At 37.1% G+C, this 18,703-nt stretch overlaps 1 protein-coding gene across 2 annotated transcripts in view; it reads right to left on the reverse strand.

The window, feature by feature from the left end:
- The window catches only part of LOC121432253, a 31,428-nt gene extending 13,922 nt beyond the window's left edge, over positions 1–17,506 (reverse strand). Inside the window, exons 1-2 of one of the 2 annotated variants that reach the window (XM_041630107.1) lie at positions 17,178–17,506; positions 8,692–9,695 (exon numbers count right to left, since the gene is read on the reverse strand). In XM_041630107.1, the coding sequence (XP_041486041.1) occupies positions 8,692–9,567 (876 nt within the window). In that variant the 5' untranslated portion in view covers positions 9,568–9,695; positions 17,178–17,506. Of the gene's footprint in view, positions 1–8,691; positions 9,696–15,905; positions 16,553–17,177 lie in introns of those variants that run through there. The other variant, XM_041630108.1, reaches the window with a different exon arrangement.
- Positions 17,507–18,703: the final 1,197 nt, after the last annotated feature.

The following is an 18,703-nucleotide window of genomic DNA, read 5'->3' on the forward strand; positions in this document are numbered from 1 at the left end:
AACACCCACATGCTTGCTTTTCCAGTTTAAATCAAAATCAAATGCATTTCCAATATTTCCTGAGTGATATCTTTCCCCAATGTTGCCATTCACAAAAGAGATCCTTCGTACAAAGATATCAAGGTCTAATTCATATCGTGATGATACCACATATCAACAAATTTAATCATTGCTCCCACGAGCGCATGATACAGGAGGTATCACAACCAGAAATGAAAAAAAAAAACGTTTGGAAGAAAGAGAAAAATATGGAAACACTGTCTACAGACTCATCCAAACCAATGGTTATCCAACATCTGAAATGCACACATACTTATACATTGATGCATCAATAAACACGACATCTCCGTGATCCACATCCAGAAATACAGAAGAAACACAAAACATTTTGAAAATATTCCTTGCATAAGATCACTCCAATATATTATGAGAATAATGCGTCACGTAGGACAGGCGTATAAAAAGGATAACACAAAAGACTGATCCTAACGCATTACGATCCTTTATCTCAAAAGTGCACTCACAGATACATGAGTTATGGTCAGCTCCTTATCAACCTCATATCCTTGAACATGAGCGTGTTACACCAAGGCATATTATCAATGAGATATATATATACAGATACATTCACAGATTTTCTACGATATAACCAGGAATAAAAATAGCAAGGTAAACATTGTAAAGAGACGCTGGATTTCCGTTAGGACGGAAGCATTTCCCTTGGCTGACTTCCTATTCGACTGCCCAGGAGCTTTAGGCGTATTTACACCGACCCCATCGGGAAAAATACCTGGAGTTTCCTAACTGGGGGTTCTACCCTGATCAGAAACTACCAGGTGTTCTGCTGGTTTGAAAGGATAAGACACGTGTTATATTTCCAAAGAAAATAATTGCAGATTATGAGTCAGTTTTCAAAATTTGGGGGAATTTCAAATGAATCCCACCCCCCCCCCAGTTTGTAAGGATATTTGTGAAAGCAAATTACAAGAAAAAATTAGGAAAGACAAGAATGTGTGCTCTCACCAGTAAGATTAGCATCTAATTACCTGCTCATAAATCGTATGAACTTATCTCTTTCTTGTGGGTGTGAATGCAAAAAGCTCTCTTATATTTCAAGGCCAGAACAAGTTTGAAAAATAAACACATTTTTTACTGGTGAGGAAGGTGCAAATATTCTTTTTGTATCAGTTTTGTTCATCTTGATGGATGAATGAATGAATGAAAGAATGAATGAATGAAAGAATGAAGGAATGAATGAGCCACACTGAAATTATCTGAAATCCAATGATCTACTTGTCAGTAGTATCCGCTTTTGTTGATAAATGATTATTGGCTGTGGAAAGCAAAACATTTAGGGGGGGTCCACATCAGAAATTTTGGGATGGACACAGGTAAAATATTTGACAAGCAAAAAAAAAAAAAAAGGTTATCGACCAAAATTTTTTTGGGGGTACAACAACAAATTTAGGGGGTCCACCTGAATTTAGGGGGAGGGGTTGCAGGAAAAAAAATTGACAAGCAAAAAAAAAAAAAAGGTTCTCAACTAAAAATTTAGGGGGGGCCGTCCCTCCCACCTCAAATCTAATCCAATGCGATCATGACCCCAAGGATGTACCATTGTCTGTTTCATCTTATAGATTTTTTTCTGGTTTCCTCCTCAAATGACTGCTTGCATCACATTTCAATTCACAAAGTGCATGATCTTTCATGTATCTGTCAATCAATAAATGAACCAGCCTAAGGGCCTTTTCACATGTGAATCTTGAATCATCATTGGAATGATGATTGCTATTGTAATCGTGACTGTGATTAGCATTCACAATTCTAATCATGTTCTAGTTTGGTTTCACACGTGCTAAATATTCTTCATTAGACTTATTTCCACTGGATTCATTCATTCAAATTTCTTTTTTTTTTCGTGTGAAAGGGCAGTAAGTCATGTTAACATTTATAACCAACCACATAGCTTGGTCTAGAAAACAGCAAAAAGTACATGAATTGATTTGAATCATGATATCTTAATAACGTCCAGGGTCTATTTATCAATTGATCAGCTTTCGTTGTCAACCACAACAAACAAAAAAGTCATTTCCAAAAAGTATGTTTAATGGTTTGATCTTGTAAACTGGAAAAAAAAAATGGGTACATCTGGAATCATCATGAATTTTAATTTCAAATTCCAATCTTTATCAATTATACATGTTTGTTGATGAATAAACCAACCTTCATTGGACTTAATCTGCAATAAAATAAGCTTGGATAAAGAAGCAAACATATTATTTCATCAACTACAATCCAAAAGGATGCCTTCCTTGCACTGTTGCTGGCAACAGTCATCATCCCCTTGACTTACACATCAGAGTTTGTTTCTAAGGCCGTCTCCTATTCTGAACACCAGTGATACTACCAACTGACAGAAATAAGGAAGTGGTAGCTTAGAAAACTTAGACATACTTATTATTCATCTTACCATCAAATACACTCCAAGATGATGTCTTCCTTGTCCTGTTGCTAGGCAACAGTCAACATCCCCAAGTTATGCAAGAGTCTTGTTACAATAAAATAAGCTTGGATAAAGTTGAAAAAATATCATTTCTTCAACCATCAACTATAATCTAGGAGGATGCCTTCCTTGTACTGTTGCTAGGCAACAGTAAACATCCCTTTGACTTACACATCAGAATTTGTTTCTTAGGCTGTCTCCCAACATGAATACCAGTGATACTACTAACTGACGAAAGTAAGGGAGTGGTAGCTTAGACATACTTATTATTCCTCTGACAATCAACTACACTCAAAGATGCCTTCCTTGTCCTGTTGCTAGGCAACAGTCAACATCCCCAAATTATGCAAGAGTTTATAACCAATTCTTGCTCCTAACATGAATACTAGTCAATAAACCCTACTGATGTAAATAAGGGAATGGTGGTTAAAACATACATATCATTCCTCTGACAATCAACTACACTCAGAGAAGATGCCTTCCTTGTCCTGTTGCTAGGCAACAGTCAACATCCCCAAATTATGCAAGAGTTTATAACCAATTCTTGCTCCTAACATGAATACCAGTCAATAAACCCTACTGATGTAAATAAGGGAATGGTGGTTAAAACATACATATCATTCCTCTGACAATCAACTACACTCCAAGATGATGCCTTCCTTAACCCCATTGCTCTTGTTGCTAGGCAACCATCAACATCTCCCTGACTTACACATGAAAGCTCATTACCGAGGAATGTCTTCATCATTAACACTGGCATGAGTATCAATTAACACAAATGAAGGGGGGTAAGCCGGAGAGCATGCATGAGGGGTCCGCAACATCTCTCCCAAGATTGAAATCTCAATTGACGATTGATCGCGGGGGTGACAGCTCATAAGGCGTACAAATTCCTAGGATGCCTGTAAGCTGGCAACACCAGAGCATCGTATCGCAGAGCAATCGAATGTGCATGTCATGCACGAAAGGGACCTCCAGAGAATTCATGTGGAAATTGTATTAGCAAACATTTGCCCGTGGAATGATTTTGGAGAAAAATGAATAATTCATGTACTCTTTTTAGAGAAGTGGATGTGGCACTTTGTCACATTACACACTGTCATAAATATCTACAATTGCCATATCATTAATGACTCATGCTAAACATTTCCATATCCAAAAATCTCTTCAGGTTTCGTATCATCTCAATGTCACTCCATCACAATTCTATTCACAACAACTGCCAGAAGTTTGAGCCCCCCCCCCATCATATCATATTCCTTAAATACTTTCTCGATAACAAATAATCGTTTAAATTCATACTAGTTGTTGATAATAGGTCATTTAAAACTATGATTTACAGTGTCCTCCTAAAAGTACATTAATTGGATTTTAAAAAGAACATGTGGTTACATAATTCTCTAATCTGTTGATTGAATATATCATTTTAATATTCTTACAAGTTCTCGATAATGAAGTAAGATTCAGTAGGCCTCCGCCAAAACCACAGGCAACAGTGAGAGTTGAGAATAAAAATCATATCATGTTGTACAAGGGAAACATGAAGACCTACACCATAACCAAAGGCAAATCACCTTTACACATTTTGCATGACACGACACTGCCTTGCAGTTCGGTAGGTTGAAGTTCAACAGATTTTAGGATATCAGAGGTATCACATTTCCCTTATCTCAGCAGGAATGCAAAGCCTCAGTTATCAATTCTCTCTGATATGTTCAGTGTCATCAGAGTACGAATTGGAGGATACTGCACTGTGATGGATGCTATGCCATGCTTTTGTTGGAGCAACGATTTCCATAAAAATAATGTCCTTTCTAAAACGACATTTTTACTATCAGGATCATCACAAAAAGGATTGATTTATTCATTGTAACAGGCCTAAATGTTTCAATGATATGTTATTATGAAGTGTATGCTTATTATTAATCAATTAAGTGAAATAGAATAGAATTGAATTTAAAATGAAATTTGGATAATCTAATATTCCATATCATAATACATGCAGCACACTTGCTTTTCTATATAGTAATTATCCCACCACAGCACTAGTGTCCTTTGGCAAGGCATTTATCTACATTTGCCACTCTCGACCCAGGTGTAGTAAATGGGTACGTGGTAGGAAGAAATTCCTTCAATGCTTGATGTGCCCGATCAGAGTAGCCGTGCTAAAGCCAGGGTAATAGTATGCAGTGCTGAGAAACATTTGTATTAAGCACTATATAAATGTTGCATATTATTATTATTATCAAACTCAGCATCTAAGCAGTAAGTGCAGTCATGGGACTTGAGCACCCGACCTTGTGTTCAAAGTTAGGAGACTTATTCACTGAGCGACAGCACCTACAGTAAATCGTCTAAAAAAAATCTCATTCATGTTTTGTAATCTTTAAAATTGTTCCATTCCAGTTTTACTACCTCTTCATATTTATAACCATATTTGTAAAAAACTGATAACTCAAAATTGATAATATCAACAAGAAGTAAAATAATATGTTTTCATAAGCATGAGAGTAGTTGCCAAATCAATAAGGAAAAAGCATAGATGCTGGGAAAACACTTCTGCAGTCTGTTAGCCTCAACTGACAAAGGAGGAAGATGAAGGAAGCTCTCTGAGTTCCTGACTAGATGATGGCAACATTCATGAATTCATACATTAAACATTCACTTTTCCCTGCCATCAGCAATCTCTTAACATACATACATACATGAGGCAGTCCAATCTATGACTTGTTTCCTTTGGGGGTAATGTGTTCCATTGCTACTGAAGCGTAATAGACCCTTTCACACAAGATATATTTTTAGAAAACAGGTATGACTACGTGTGAAGCATCCACATGATTTAATACTCAAGGGTATGTGAGGAAGAAAAAGAAAAAATGAATGACCAACAAGTAACGAAAACAGATAAAAACAACGAAATAATCATAAATGACTTTTAAAAATGGAAGGTTCCTTGAAATATTTCTAGGGAAAAAACATTATTTTCAAGTGTTTTAATCAAATCCAGACAAATATTGAAAAATGCAAATAAAAATTAGCCTTGATTTTTAGCTGTGAGCATTCAAATTAGAATATAAACCATTGGTTTCCTCATGTGTGAGACCTCAATTTCTTATCATGTGGCACAAATTAACAAATTGCAAGAAAGTTTTCATGGACAGTCCTACACCGTATACCTCCAGATCCAGAAAAGACAACACTACAAGGCATTCACATTAGTGAAAAAAAATCATCATCTATCATACATTGAATGTTTATACAATTGCGCTAGTGTGAATGAAATGTAATGTAAATGTAGCTCTCTGGTAAATATTTATCCTGTTCCCTAAGGCAGCTCCTGGATGCATCATATATCATTTTCTCCTGTCAGGATGGCAAGACAACAATCATTTTTACCCTTGACTTCCGCAGTTTCCTGCCATCATGACAATATCTCTTCCCATTCCAATTGCTTTTCTCTTTTCCCCAACAGCTACTTCCAGGGTAGCAGTTCCAAGTTACCCAAGTTCCCTGTGGTGTTTGGAAGAGCCTGGTTTTTCTGAAGATTTTAACTGTCATTCGTCATACAGGTAATAGGCATAATTGCATTAGAAATTATAAACAGTTCAGTGCTTGGATGCAAATCATGTGCATTTTCAAGGAAGAGTTCAGTACAAATCAATGCAATAAATATGTTAATATTAATTTATTATCTTTACATATCAGAGTTATAGGGGCTATCTTATTGAATTTTTCTAAGCTGCTTATGGAGCAATTTTTGTATGTCCTTCTAAATGTGACCAACTTTTGGATTATTGTACCTACATCTTGATTTTAATAACCCTTTCAGTAAATCATTGGTCTGCATGACTGAATCGGAAGTTGGACATACTTATGTAAAGTTTTCCCATTACAGGGTTGATCATAGAACGTGTACTCTTTCTTATATTCTACAAGGCTTGTCTGTCCTCTCAATGGGCATATCACATTATCACTCCCTGCATTTTTATCTTTCTTTTCTGGTCCGCCTACACAGAAAACAACCTTCTGGCACTGACTAATTAAAGGTAAAAGTTATCACAGCTCCCGTCTGTACTTTCTCCAACCCAAGCCGTAGGGCAATCAAAGCATGACATTACATGGTTGGTGTATATTCCTGTCCTTTGGAAAACAAGTACTTCCTCCTCTACCTTAATCATCCCATCCTTGTCCTCCCTTTTAATTACCAGCTGGAGTGATATGTCGTAATCGTAATCGTGAAAGAGAAAAAAATTACCCTGCGTTCACATTTGCAGAGGAGATTCATACCCCTTTCATAAACCCAATTATGCGGCTAATAGCAGCATAATTTGGTCCTAAAATCGGAGGAGGACCAGAGTTATCCGCATTATTTTGATGCTGCAATTATCCGCATAATAGCAGCATCGGGACCAGATTTTGACTTTATGAACAGATTTCGAAAGTAATGCGGATAATTGCCATGGAGCGGTCACAAGGTCACCCTTTTCCAACACAACTGCATCGGAGGGGGTGTGTGCGGTTGCCATGATGATTATCCTCCTTTTTCAGGACGGGCGCTCGTAAAAATGGTGCGGATTATTTTCGGAGTTTATAAACGCACTTTTTATTGAATTATCCGCATTACTCTTAGGCGGCTAATTGGAGGATAGGTTTATGAAAGGGGTATCATAGAAGTTCGAGCCAATCATCAGTTTCAGGAGTGTGCATGTGTAGTAGAGTAATACCTTGGTCACATTTGTTCTACGGCGGCCGTACGGCGAGTAGAAAACAGTCGCTTTTTTTATTCATTTTTATTCAAACCACCTATATGTAGCTGGTACAAAAAATGTTAAAACGGCTGTTTTCGACTCGCCGTACTGCCTCCGTAGAACAAATGTGACCAAGGTATAAGGCTGGTAATAATTCTTAGTTACCAGGGTACCTACTTCGGCTCTTGTGAACTGCTCTCCAAGCAGGCCCTGAATGACATACCAAGACTGCTTCGACCGTTCTCATCACACATTAAACTAGTTTTCAGCTGATTAGTTTTAGGACGGTAGAGAGAACGGTGTCAAAAACAGGTATTCAAAACATTACACACATAACAAAATAACGAGAATGGAATGAAATGTCTGCATCACCTGAGGAGAAAGCAAGAAAACAACAAACTTTCCCTTGCACAATATCGTCTACTGTAAAGAAACATAATGATAATTGCTTTAAAGAGATAATATAAAAACATTCTATTCCTGAATTAACATTGATGTGAATTCATATTTTTTTCAGACATGAGATCTGAAAAGTAAATAGTACAGTCATTCAAATAATTGAACATACAAAACACAATCATGCATTTGAAAAAAAAATTATTAGATGAAATCATGATGACAAATGGACTTGTGTATTTGAATAAAAAATAATGAGGATATAACTTACCTTAACATTTATTACCAAAGGGCACATTTATGAGAATAAAACAAACAATTACAGGAATTGCACACAAAGACACATAATGAATATTCTACAGTGACACAGTGATACTCTCTATTCATTCATAAGCAGACACTTCCAACATCCATTCAAACTAACATACAGACAAACACACACGTGTATCATCAGGATACCTACTTTTACTGAACAGCTCAAAATAATCCAAGTTGCTATGAATGATTTTGAGCATCTGGGGGTCCTGTCAATTAGAGATTAGCTTTTGATTAAAAACAAACTCAGTTTGAGATTGATCTCTACAGCTTTTTTTTGAGTGGTCAGTTAAGATTAATATCATATCAAGTCAAATTAATAAAAAATCAAATGAGGCCATGGAATACAGAATATATGCTTTTACATCCACTCTATCACAACAAATACCTGGTATTTTTGCCTGTGTGAGAGCAAAGTTCTCAAGATATTCTGGAGAGGGAAATACCTACAAATAGCCACTTTTCAAAGTAATAAGAACTTTTATTGGTATTAATCCAAATTAACAGGAATACATGTAATTGTCATGGAAATTCAAATTACAAGAACATTTGATGCAAAACCAGAAGAATGTGCATTGCTTGCCAGGGTAATGTGGGTCTTGGTGCAGTCACAAACTACAACTTTTTCTCGTTCAGGCAGGTGTGAATGCAAAAATATAATTTACAGGTATTTTTGTGATCAAGCAGGTGTGAAAGCCCCTATTTACAATTACACCTTTAAAAACTCACCTGGCAATCTACTGGTTTATCAGGCTCCATCATCTCGATTCCTGAGTCTGATCTGCTAACCACCTCTTCATCAACCGCATCCCTATCATCATCATCCTCACCACCGGTTACTCCACAGAGCTTCTTACGATTCCTTGCACCAATCCGGAGGTTTCTATTAACATCCAATAAATCCTCACAGCTTCCATTCTCGTCATCGTATTTGGTCTGGATCCAATCTCCATCAATGCTTTCCTCTGGAGCTGAAGTTATCACTTCGATGCTGTTGTCACCATAGCAACCACTACCACCATCACCAACACTGGTGGATGCTGCGCCTCTCAGGATTTCCTCACCATCGCAAGTTTCAAAGAGCTTTCCAACATCCTTGTCCTCGAAGAATCCACTCTCCGTTGCTTCTCCTGTTCCTCTTCCCCCTTTGTTTAATGCTATTCTGGAGTCTTTACCAAGCTCACCCGTGAACCCATCTCCACCATCATCTCCCCCTGTAAGTGGCCCACTTTCTTTCCCTTCACCTTCCATCGTCTTACCCTCTTCCTTTGAACTTTTAGTTTTATCAGACTCCCAGGCAAGTCTACATTTCTGGAGAGTTGGTGCTGCCATGGTAATGGCGACCTGGGAGGAGCTGAAGAGAAACACCGCACATGACGAGAGAAGGACCCAGAGAACGTAGAGGACGAAGATGAGAGCTTCACCTACCCCTTCCAGAAGAGTCAGAGTTGAGGACGAGGAAGGGGAGGGGGATGGGGAGCCTGTGGCTTTGGAGGGGGAAGGTGGAGGGGTCACCATGGCGACAGATGAAGGTTCTACCACCTCCGCAACACCAAGTTGAGGAGAGAAGTGCGAGATGGGGAGCACAAGGTTTGGGCTCGTCATCAGCTGCTGATGTGGAAGTAGTATCAAGGGTAAACAAGTTTGGGGTTGGCTATCATCGGTTTTGATTGATAGGAGGTAATATAATTGTTTGTTATGCCTTTGAGAGAATCGGATGCATTCCTTCCGGTCTGTAGCACAAAATAAAAGAGGGAAGATTGAAGTATGCCATTGACAGCAAGAAATTCAGGCATAACTGGAATAAGAGTAAACCATATCCTATGAACAATTGGTCCTTTGAAAACATATCCAACACTAAAATAATATCCATAGGTAGTCGGCAAATTATCTTGGCACAGAGAGACACATCTAGAATTCTCTTTCTACGCCTACTTTGTGAAATATCATAAGTCTATATGCCTTAACATTGGTCATAGCTGTACTACCAATATAAATAAATGTTATGAACTAATTAACACAATAATGCACTACTTATCTCCCCTGTTTATTTAGTAAGAGTCAAGTAACACAAAGATTAGTGACTAATGGTATGATTGATTTTCACAACTGATTGTACATTGTGGTCAATGCAATCAGTCATGAAAATTTCTTCTTTATGATCGATTGCTAAGATTGTGTTACAGAGTCAGCCATATAACTGAATTATCACCCTTTACAGGTTCTCAATGCACTCTGCCAATTAACCCTGCACAAATGAACTTATATCAACAAATAGTTGAACAACTTCCATTCCAAGCCTTGAAATAAGCGGGCGCTGAGCGCAAATTCGCGCTCATAACGCCATCAATTGCGCCCATGAAGCCCCAAAATCATCAAAATTTTGACAACCGGGCGCAAATATTTTCCAGGTAATTGCGCCCGCCGTGAGTGAGCAGTGAAGCCATATCATACATGTAATTTAAATATCTGTAAAGCCAACATCAAATAACTTTCAATTTACGATAAATACAGTTTAAAATTGCCAAGTGCGTTTTTTTCTGCACCATAAAAAGAGAGCTACGTCCGTCTTTTTTTTTCCTGCAATACATGTGCGCGCGTTCTTCCGGTAGCGCTTTTCGATACTTCACCATGTGCAATTTCTAATGCACACATTTCAAGTTGGGATATCACAATTCTGTGATATAGTAATTCGAATTGCACAGGAGATAAATCCCTGTTCACAGCACATACGATGTGTAAGTCTTTTATCCTCACAGTCGCCGACCTTGCTTGTCAAAACGGAGCCTTAATAATCCAAAATAACTTAGCTTATAGTTGTGAATTGTAGCTTTTTAATTTCTTTCCTGGAGAGGGGTAAATATCAGACAATGAATAATCAAACAAGGCTCCATCTAAAAAAAAATAGGACGCCGCGTGCACTTGAGTGTGGTGTTAGCAAGCCAGTTTTGAGCTCATGTTGTCTGCCAGAGCTCTGGGTGAGAATTCTATCAGTAATGGCCTAAGTGATGGTGATTTTCCATTTGAGATAGAGTTTAGATTTCATGTTAATTTTTGAAAACTGTCAAAAAACTTTATGATTTCTTCATTGTGATGAATATTTAAGTTATTAATGAATACATTTTCACCGAATTCAGACTCTCCCAGAATGAAAGGCATTTTCTGTGGAGATCTGCGTTTTCATATAACTTGTGAAAAACTTAAGGTACGTGAACCTACAATACATGTACATAGCCTATGGCCGGCTATGTGCTGGAATTTGAATAGACTGAGTTTTTTTTATTTTGTTTATTAATTTCTTTAACATAATTTTTATGCAACCCAAGTGCACCTCACAGCCACAATCACACACAAACACTCACCCACTCCCGTGATTCAAACCAAAAAAAAAACTTTTTTTTTTTTCTAAATTTATTATTTGATCTGAATTCTATCTTTCTCCATCTCTCTTTTTTAAAATTTTTATTTTATTCATTTCTTTAGATTTTTTTTGGGGGGGGTTCATTGATCATGGTTCATTAAAGACAAAAAATAAATAAGCCCATGTGTGTGTGGTTGTAAGGGGATGTGGAGTGAGGGTGTCAAAACACTTAAACATTTAAATCTGATTTCTTAAATGTTTGAATAAGCCTATATACTTAGCATATGCTATTCATGTACTAATTAAAAAATTGCTTACTATAAACAAATTTGTGGTGTGGTTCACCATTATATATATTTTTTTTTTAATTGCCCCTGGTTCCAGAAAATTTCCCCCGGTTCCTGTAAAAAGCCCGTGAGCCGGGGGCAATTTAAAAAAAAAATTGCCCCCGGCTCACAGGTGCTTATTTCAACGCTTGAACAACTTCCATTCTAGTTTGTGTTGATTGATTGATTTGATTATCGTTATCGAGTGAGAGAAGACAGGAAGGAACAGTGGAAGGATTATGTTCGTTAACATCCGGTATCATTAATTGAATGTCAACTTTCTAGGTTAAGTGGGAATCACCATGAGAGTTCAATGTCCAAACTTGTCCTACTTAAAGCTAAATGATAGTAGTTGCAGTAAAACACTAATTTCGTGAGAAAGTCTGAAAAAACCAAAGTTAAGTATGACTATATCATCATGGATCTAGATCTGGTACAGTTACATAAACTGAACTTTGTGAAATCATAAAATCTACGCTGAAATACGATCACACTGAACACCGCCAACACAGATAGTCACACGTGGGACAGTGTATTATTATTGCTGGAATAAAGACCCGACGGAAGTGACCGAATCCACGCTTATTTCGCTTATTTCTCAGCAATTACACTATTTCTCCCAGAATCCTTTGGCACATATTTTTTATTCATACAAACAGACACTTGGGTGATCATTATATTAGAACTGGAACTGGAATTTGTCTTTAACAATAAAATTCAATGATTGACCCAATTTTGTTTGAATAGGGATTCACTGAGAAGTTTTAGTAAGAGTTGATTTCCAAATTTAACTGATTAATTCTATCTGGCATGTGATGATGTTTATTGTCTACATGAATTGATGCCCAAAGAAAGGTACTACGACTGATAATCAACTTCTACTAATGTCCAACCAACACAGAGATTGTACATTTATCTTAATTATAAACTTTCTTTTCTTAATGAGCCAGCGACCCGATTTCCTATACAAGGTTAGTAAATTATCCATTCAATTCAAGACTGATTATAACAACTAGTCCATGATTGTAGAATAGAATTAAAAAGCAATGACTCTGATAATGTATCATCAAAATATTCAGTAACAAGCCAGAGAGTAAATACAAAATATCTATTCAGGATATATTCACATAGCCTTCATGTAATCATTAATTAACCTAATGATTATGGGAGGAAGTGATTTCATTTATATCGAACAAATGAGAACTACAGAATTGACAAGTCAGTGCTCCATAAGCTCTATACCCTTTCGAACAAACCCTGAATATTGTTTTGTCTCATACTTCCTTCCACAGAACATTGATAAGGCTATGAGCTTGTATAATACAACATATAAAGAAGAGTTGAATAACCACTCTTCTGATCAGATTCTAAGTCAGAATAGAATACAAAAGATTGAAATACAATCACAGATGTATTGAAATACAATCGCTGATAATAAAACTCTAGGATATCCTCTGGTCACCTTGCTAAAGACTGAGATGATGGAGATATCTTGTGTCTTTGGCACTTCTTCAAATAGCCAATCTTGACTATGAGTTCACAGACTCTCAGATGCCAAGATGTGTGGATGCTTCAATGTCTTGGCAAACACTCCAAAATGATGATTGTGATTTCACACTCCACATCCTACTATCTGATCCATTTCATGATCCTGTAACTCTAGTCCAACACATATCAAAGTGATGTTTGCAGGGATTAATCTGGCATTTAAAAAGTTGGTAAATGCATTCAATAAATGTAGAATATTACAATGAATTCATGAACTACTCTGCTAAAGAAAGAAATCAAACAAGGATTATCTCCAACATTTCTGGCAACATTACAAGAAGCAATTACAGACCATTACAATGCTCTCAAGAGTTTGATCCAATTATGAATGATCCAAGAAATAAAATGTTCCAGCATTGAGCAGTCACTTGGAAAGATGTTTGTGACTTTGACCAACATGAATTAGAAATCCTTTCTCAAACAAACAAGTCCATGAAACAAAATGTTCCTTCCAACAATAACTTTGAAGGGTGTCTGAGATATTTACCACCTTTTACTTCAACTTAATCATAAATAAACAGTAACGAACTGCAGTGATTACTTAAAGATAAACTCCAGTTGTGGTAGCGATTTCAAAATGAGCACAGAAACCAATGAAATGACCACCAAAGTGTCTGTTTGTATAAATAAAAAAATATGTGCCAAAGTATTCTGGAAAAAATTGTGTAATTGCTGACAATTTAGCAAATAAACACAGGGTTCGGATCAAGCATCGGGCCGACATTCAAAGCAATAAGAATACACTGTCCCACGTGCGCTTATCTGTGTTAGCGATCTTCGGTGTGAACTTTTTTCAGCGTAGATTTCAATATTTCGCAAAGTTCAGTTTATGTAACTGTACCAGATCTAGATCCTTGATGATATAGTGACAATTAAGCTTGGTTTCACACACTTTCTTGTGATATCAGTGTTTACTGCAACTACTTTCATTTATCTTTGAGATCTTCAAGACATCCTCCCGGTCAAGCATAAAAACGGATGCTCTTCATGTGGTTAATGATTCTTCAACATGACATCACCTGAAGGTCGTCTAATCGGTTAACATATCAATGACCGGTGGCATGGTTACAGTGAACTCGGAGCTAAGAAAGTGTACGAGTAAGATGCTGCATTTGGCCCCTGTCATTTGCCAAGTCACCTTGTCTGGCTACAGCTGTGGCACGTGTGTCCTTTTTAGTTTTTCCTCTGACAGAGAAGTGTGGTCAGTTGGCCGTATTCCATCAGAGCGGTCACTTTGATTAATTAAATGACAGTGCTGGACATCCCACACTTGTGTTTATCCTTGGTCAAAACACCAACAATACTTCAGAAACACCCACATGAGGTCTGAACTTGTCATCGGATGACGTCTTGTTTAATTAATATCACATAGTGCAATAAGTTCAACTTTCATTCATATCAAAATATGTTTGACATTGCCCCCTTATATCTAATAGGTAATCTAGCAAAAGTTCATATTTATCTTTTGTTAGGACCATGAAGATAAGATGGGCAGGTTATTGTTTTTTGTTTTTTTAATTTCCCTTCCGTCTGTAAACTTGTGGTATGAAGTCATGATATGGATGCCCTCACACCTCTCCATCAGCAAATGAAAATGAAAGGTACCAAATAAAATCTATCTATCAGAACTCTAATTTCATCGAATCTGTAAAACAAATGGAACTATATATTTACCCCCAAAACAAGCCAAATTTATCTAGAAAAAATCTTGAAGTATAGTCCAATAACATGCCCAGAATAGGACAGGAATGGGAACGTAGAGGTTATGGCTGGAATAATGCCAGTACTTTATCCTAAACCTTTGGCAGTTACATAATCTTCTTCGAATAAATCTGAAACTTTCAAAGGCACTGAATACAGAGACAGGTGTTCCCTTGTTAAAAAGGATGGAACTATAATTATCCATGATTAACACTATGTCAGGTTAAAACAGGTCAACTGAAGGCAGTTTTCTAAGCCCATTGCTCTATTCACTAGCTCCCACAAAATCCCGGAAGGCCAGTCAAATATATTGCTGTACAGGCGCGTGACCAAAAAAACCTGTTTAAAGGATTTTTTTCAGTTTTGAACTCGGTCCGCAGGTGGACTCATTAAGGGTATTAAAAAAAACACTGATTTTCAAGAAAAAGGGTGTTTTGAAAGACTGGTCAATGATCAATCACGGGGAGAAACATATTTAGGGTATGTTCTCCCCCCAAAGCTCTTTTTTTTTAAAGACTAGCAAAACAAGTTTTGGGGTATGTTTTTTTTCCCAAGCTTTTTCCCCTAGGTCATATTTTGGCAACAACTTGTTTAGGGACAAAAATGTGTAAATAAATAGGGGGTGTTTGGAAATTCCTTGGTCACGCGTGTGTACAGCAATATATTTGACTGCCACCCCCCCCCCCCCCCGGGACACAAAATATGCATGGTTTCATCTCTTTAGGAGATAATGAATGGATAATGATGGTATTCTTCATAATGTTAGCTGAACATGACTAAACGATGGTCATCAATGGACACTGCGAGACATGACATCTAAGACAAGGTTCCCAACATTAATGATTCTGCCCATTGTCAAACAAACTTCAGAAGCTCGCTAACTGTCCACTGGCGTAGAAATGAAGACTATCAATCATGAAGGACATTTTTTCCTAAACCTGACGAACTGATGGTCATTGCAGGACCTTACTGAACAAGTACTCAAGGAAATCACATGAAAGACTTACAATTCTGCCCATGACATCAAGCACACTTGAAATGCCAAACTTCAAAAGCCATACTTGCCATTCCGCTGGTCATCACATGGTGCATGTATCTTGAATGAACGTGATAACATGATGGGTCATCACTGGACATTGCCGGACAAGAATGTCAAAGCTGTCCTATCAACTGCCTAGAATTCTACAGATTGCATGAATAACCAGGCCAGGGCCAGATGGCAAGACAGAAAATAATTTCTCTTTGCAAGGCTTGCTATGAGACAATTGGATAGCGATAGATTGACCATAAAACTTAATGAATGCTTCCTCTGACAAAAGCCCACTTTTTAACTTTCTCAAGAGATTTTTTTTATTTAAATAGTCTGTGAACAGGGACCATATGGTACTGGAAAGCGATGGCTTCACACTTGTCTTTCCAACATAGAGCAGTAGCTTGGGGGAATGACACTAAGTATGGTAAAAGAGATGCTTTCAGGATGTACAGCTCATGATCAGATCTTACGTTGAAATATGCTGTGAGCATTTCCGTTCATAAGTTCCAAAAGTTCCGCACCGGTTATGTAATCGCCAATTACCAAAACTAGCCATCTCCTGTTGTGTGATAATTGAGAGAATGTAGTATGATTGACGTCATCTGAACGCAGAGGATCCGCTAATATTCATTTTATCTTTGCAAACTGGGAATAACTGGCAATACTTTCCTCATTCATAAAAAAAGCACTTTAGATCAACTGGACAGCATCCAAAACTCTAAGCAAGCTTGAAATGTGTCTTCATGGGCTAAGAAAATTATCCAGACTGCTTATCGTAAAATCCAGGTCCTAATATGTGGGTGGAAACGAAGTAGTTCAGAAAAAAAATCAACTACCAGAGTCTGTAAAACTTAGAGGGGTCCGTCTCTAGAGCCATAGTAAGGCCCAGCTAGTCTGGCAGAACCTCATAAAAACAACACTTTATATTCAATGAAACTTGCATGGTGTTGATGTTCTGTTCCAGACCTCACTTCAAACAATAAGATACGTGTTGATCCTCCTCTAGTCTAAACGTTTCGCTTCGATTCTCCTTTATATTGATTTTCCCCAAAAAATGCTATAAAAGGGTGATGCTCATTCTCTGAAGATCTGCTTGCCCTCAACGGATACTCAAATATTCAACTTATAATAAGGAATGGTAGTGTAATCAATACGCCACTAGCAATAATTGAAGCATTACATATTTTATCCCATATTCGGAGAAACAGCTGATCCCTAAAGATACTCAAATTGGCAATAGGCCTACCTCATTAACTGACACATTATTTTGTAAATCCACTCCAACAATGCATCTAGAACTTGACTTCAACTCCCAAACGACATCCTATGGACTGATCTGTAAAAAGAAAATCCTCCGTCACACGGGCAATCATTTAACACGCCTCCTCCCACACTCCATCCATGCCAGATCAAACCAAAACAAAAATGGGGACCTCCCCAGTCCCACACATGCTTTGATAAGTTGGGCATGACAAAACTCAGCTAAGAATAAAACCTGAAAGGTCTCCTGCGTCGGGTTATCCCGACGACGACCGCAGGAAAGTGAGTCATGTTGTTGGCACATTACCTAGCCGTCGGGCATTTACATTAGAGAGAAAGAAGAAGAGAAAACAAGAGTAAACATCGCTCTGACAAAACATTAGAATCTCATCAGGACAAGTGGTCTTAATCATAGGATAAACAAGAAGAGTTATGTTAGATGAAAAAAGTTATTTTTAAGTTGGTGTATTGTCATTTTCTCAGACTATTCATGATCATATATTTGCACATCATTTTGAGTTCTTACGTAGATCCTATTCGGAAGGTGTTTTTTTTTTTTAGCTTCGACTTCTTTGAAGGAGAATACTAAAGTCTGTACAACTTTTGCCTATTTAAGAAATTAAAGGATTCTGTGAGTCACATCTCCATGTCAAGTAGTTGAATCATACCGTAAGTGTGAATCTTAGTATTTGTCATTAATCAAGTCAAACTTTTCAACAGGGTTCATTCTTTCTCGGCGAATGACCACATAAATATACTGTTAAACTTCAAATTTCAAACTTTCCCAAATGAAAAAAAAATAATAATAATTAGACTTATATCGCACCAAATCCACTCTGTAGAGTGCTCAGTACATTACGAATTCCAAAGACATAGTGGAGCAACCATGAAAAAACAGCTCCCATAAACTGCTCAAAAGTGTGACACAAAATGTAACTTGAATCAAGTTGAATGAAACAAAAATGGTACTAAAGTAGCCCCTAAACATGTACAGAAAATTTTTATTTTTCAATAGAAGCGCGGACTAAACTGCAATAACAAGGAAGAAAAGAAATGTGTCATCAGCAGTTATGCCATTTCCAACAGCACTAGATTTAACTTCTTAAAGGGGAAGTTCACCCTGAGAAAAAGTTTATTGTAAAAATAGCAGAAAAAAATAAAAAATATTGCCGAAGGTTTGAGATAAATTCATCAAATAATTAAAAAGTTATTAGAATATCAATTATTTGATTTGTGACGTCATATGCGAGCAGCATTCCTACATAGCGAATGGTAAAAAATCGATGAGATGTCATTTTTTCAGAAAATTGAGAATGGTTTTCACTGTACCTTTTGTATATCAATAGACAAATCATTTCACACCCGATCATGAATAGAAAACGAAATTAAGTTATCAGGAACCATAAAAAATTTGAAATTCATGCATTTTATATTACATAACACATGGGGCAGCTGCTCGTTTATGACGTCACAAATCCAAAATTTTGAACTCTAATAACTTTTTTACTCTTT

This window comes from Lytechinus variegatus, chromosome 18, assembly GCF_018143015.1.
Source record: "Lytechinus variegatus isolate NC3 chromosome 18, Lvar_3.0, whole genome shotgun sequence".
Lineage (NCBI taxonomy): Eukaryota > Metazoa > Echinodermata > Echinoidea > Temnopleuroida > Toxopneustidae > Lytechinus > Lytechinus variegatus.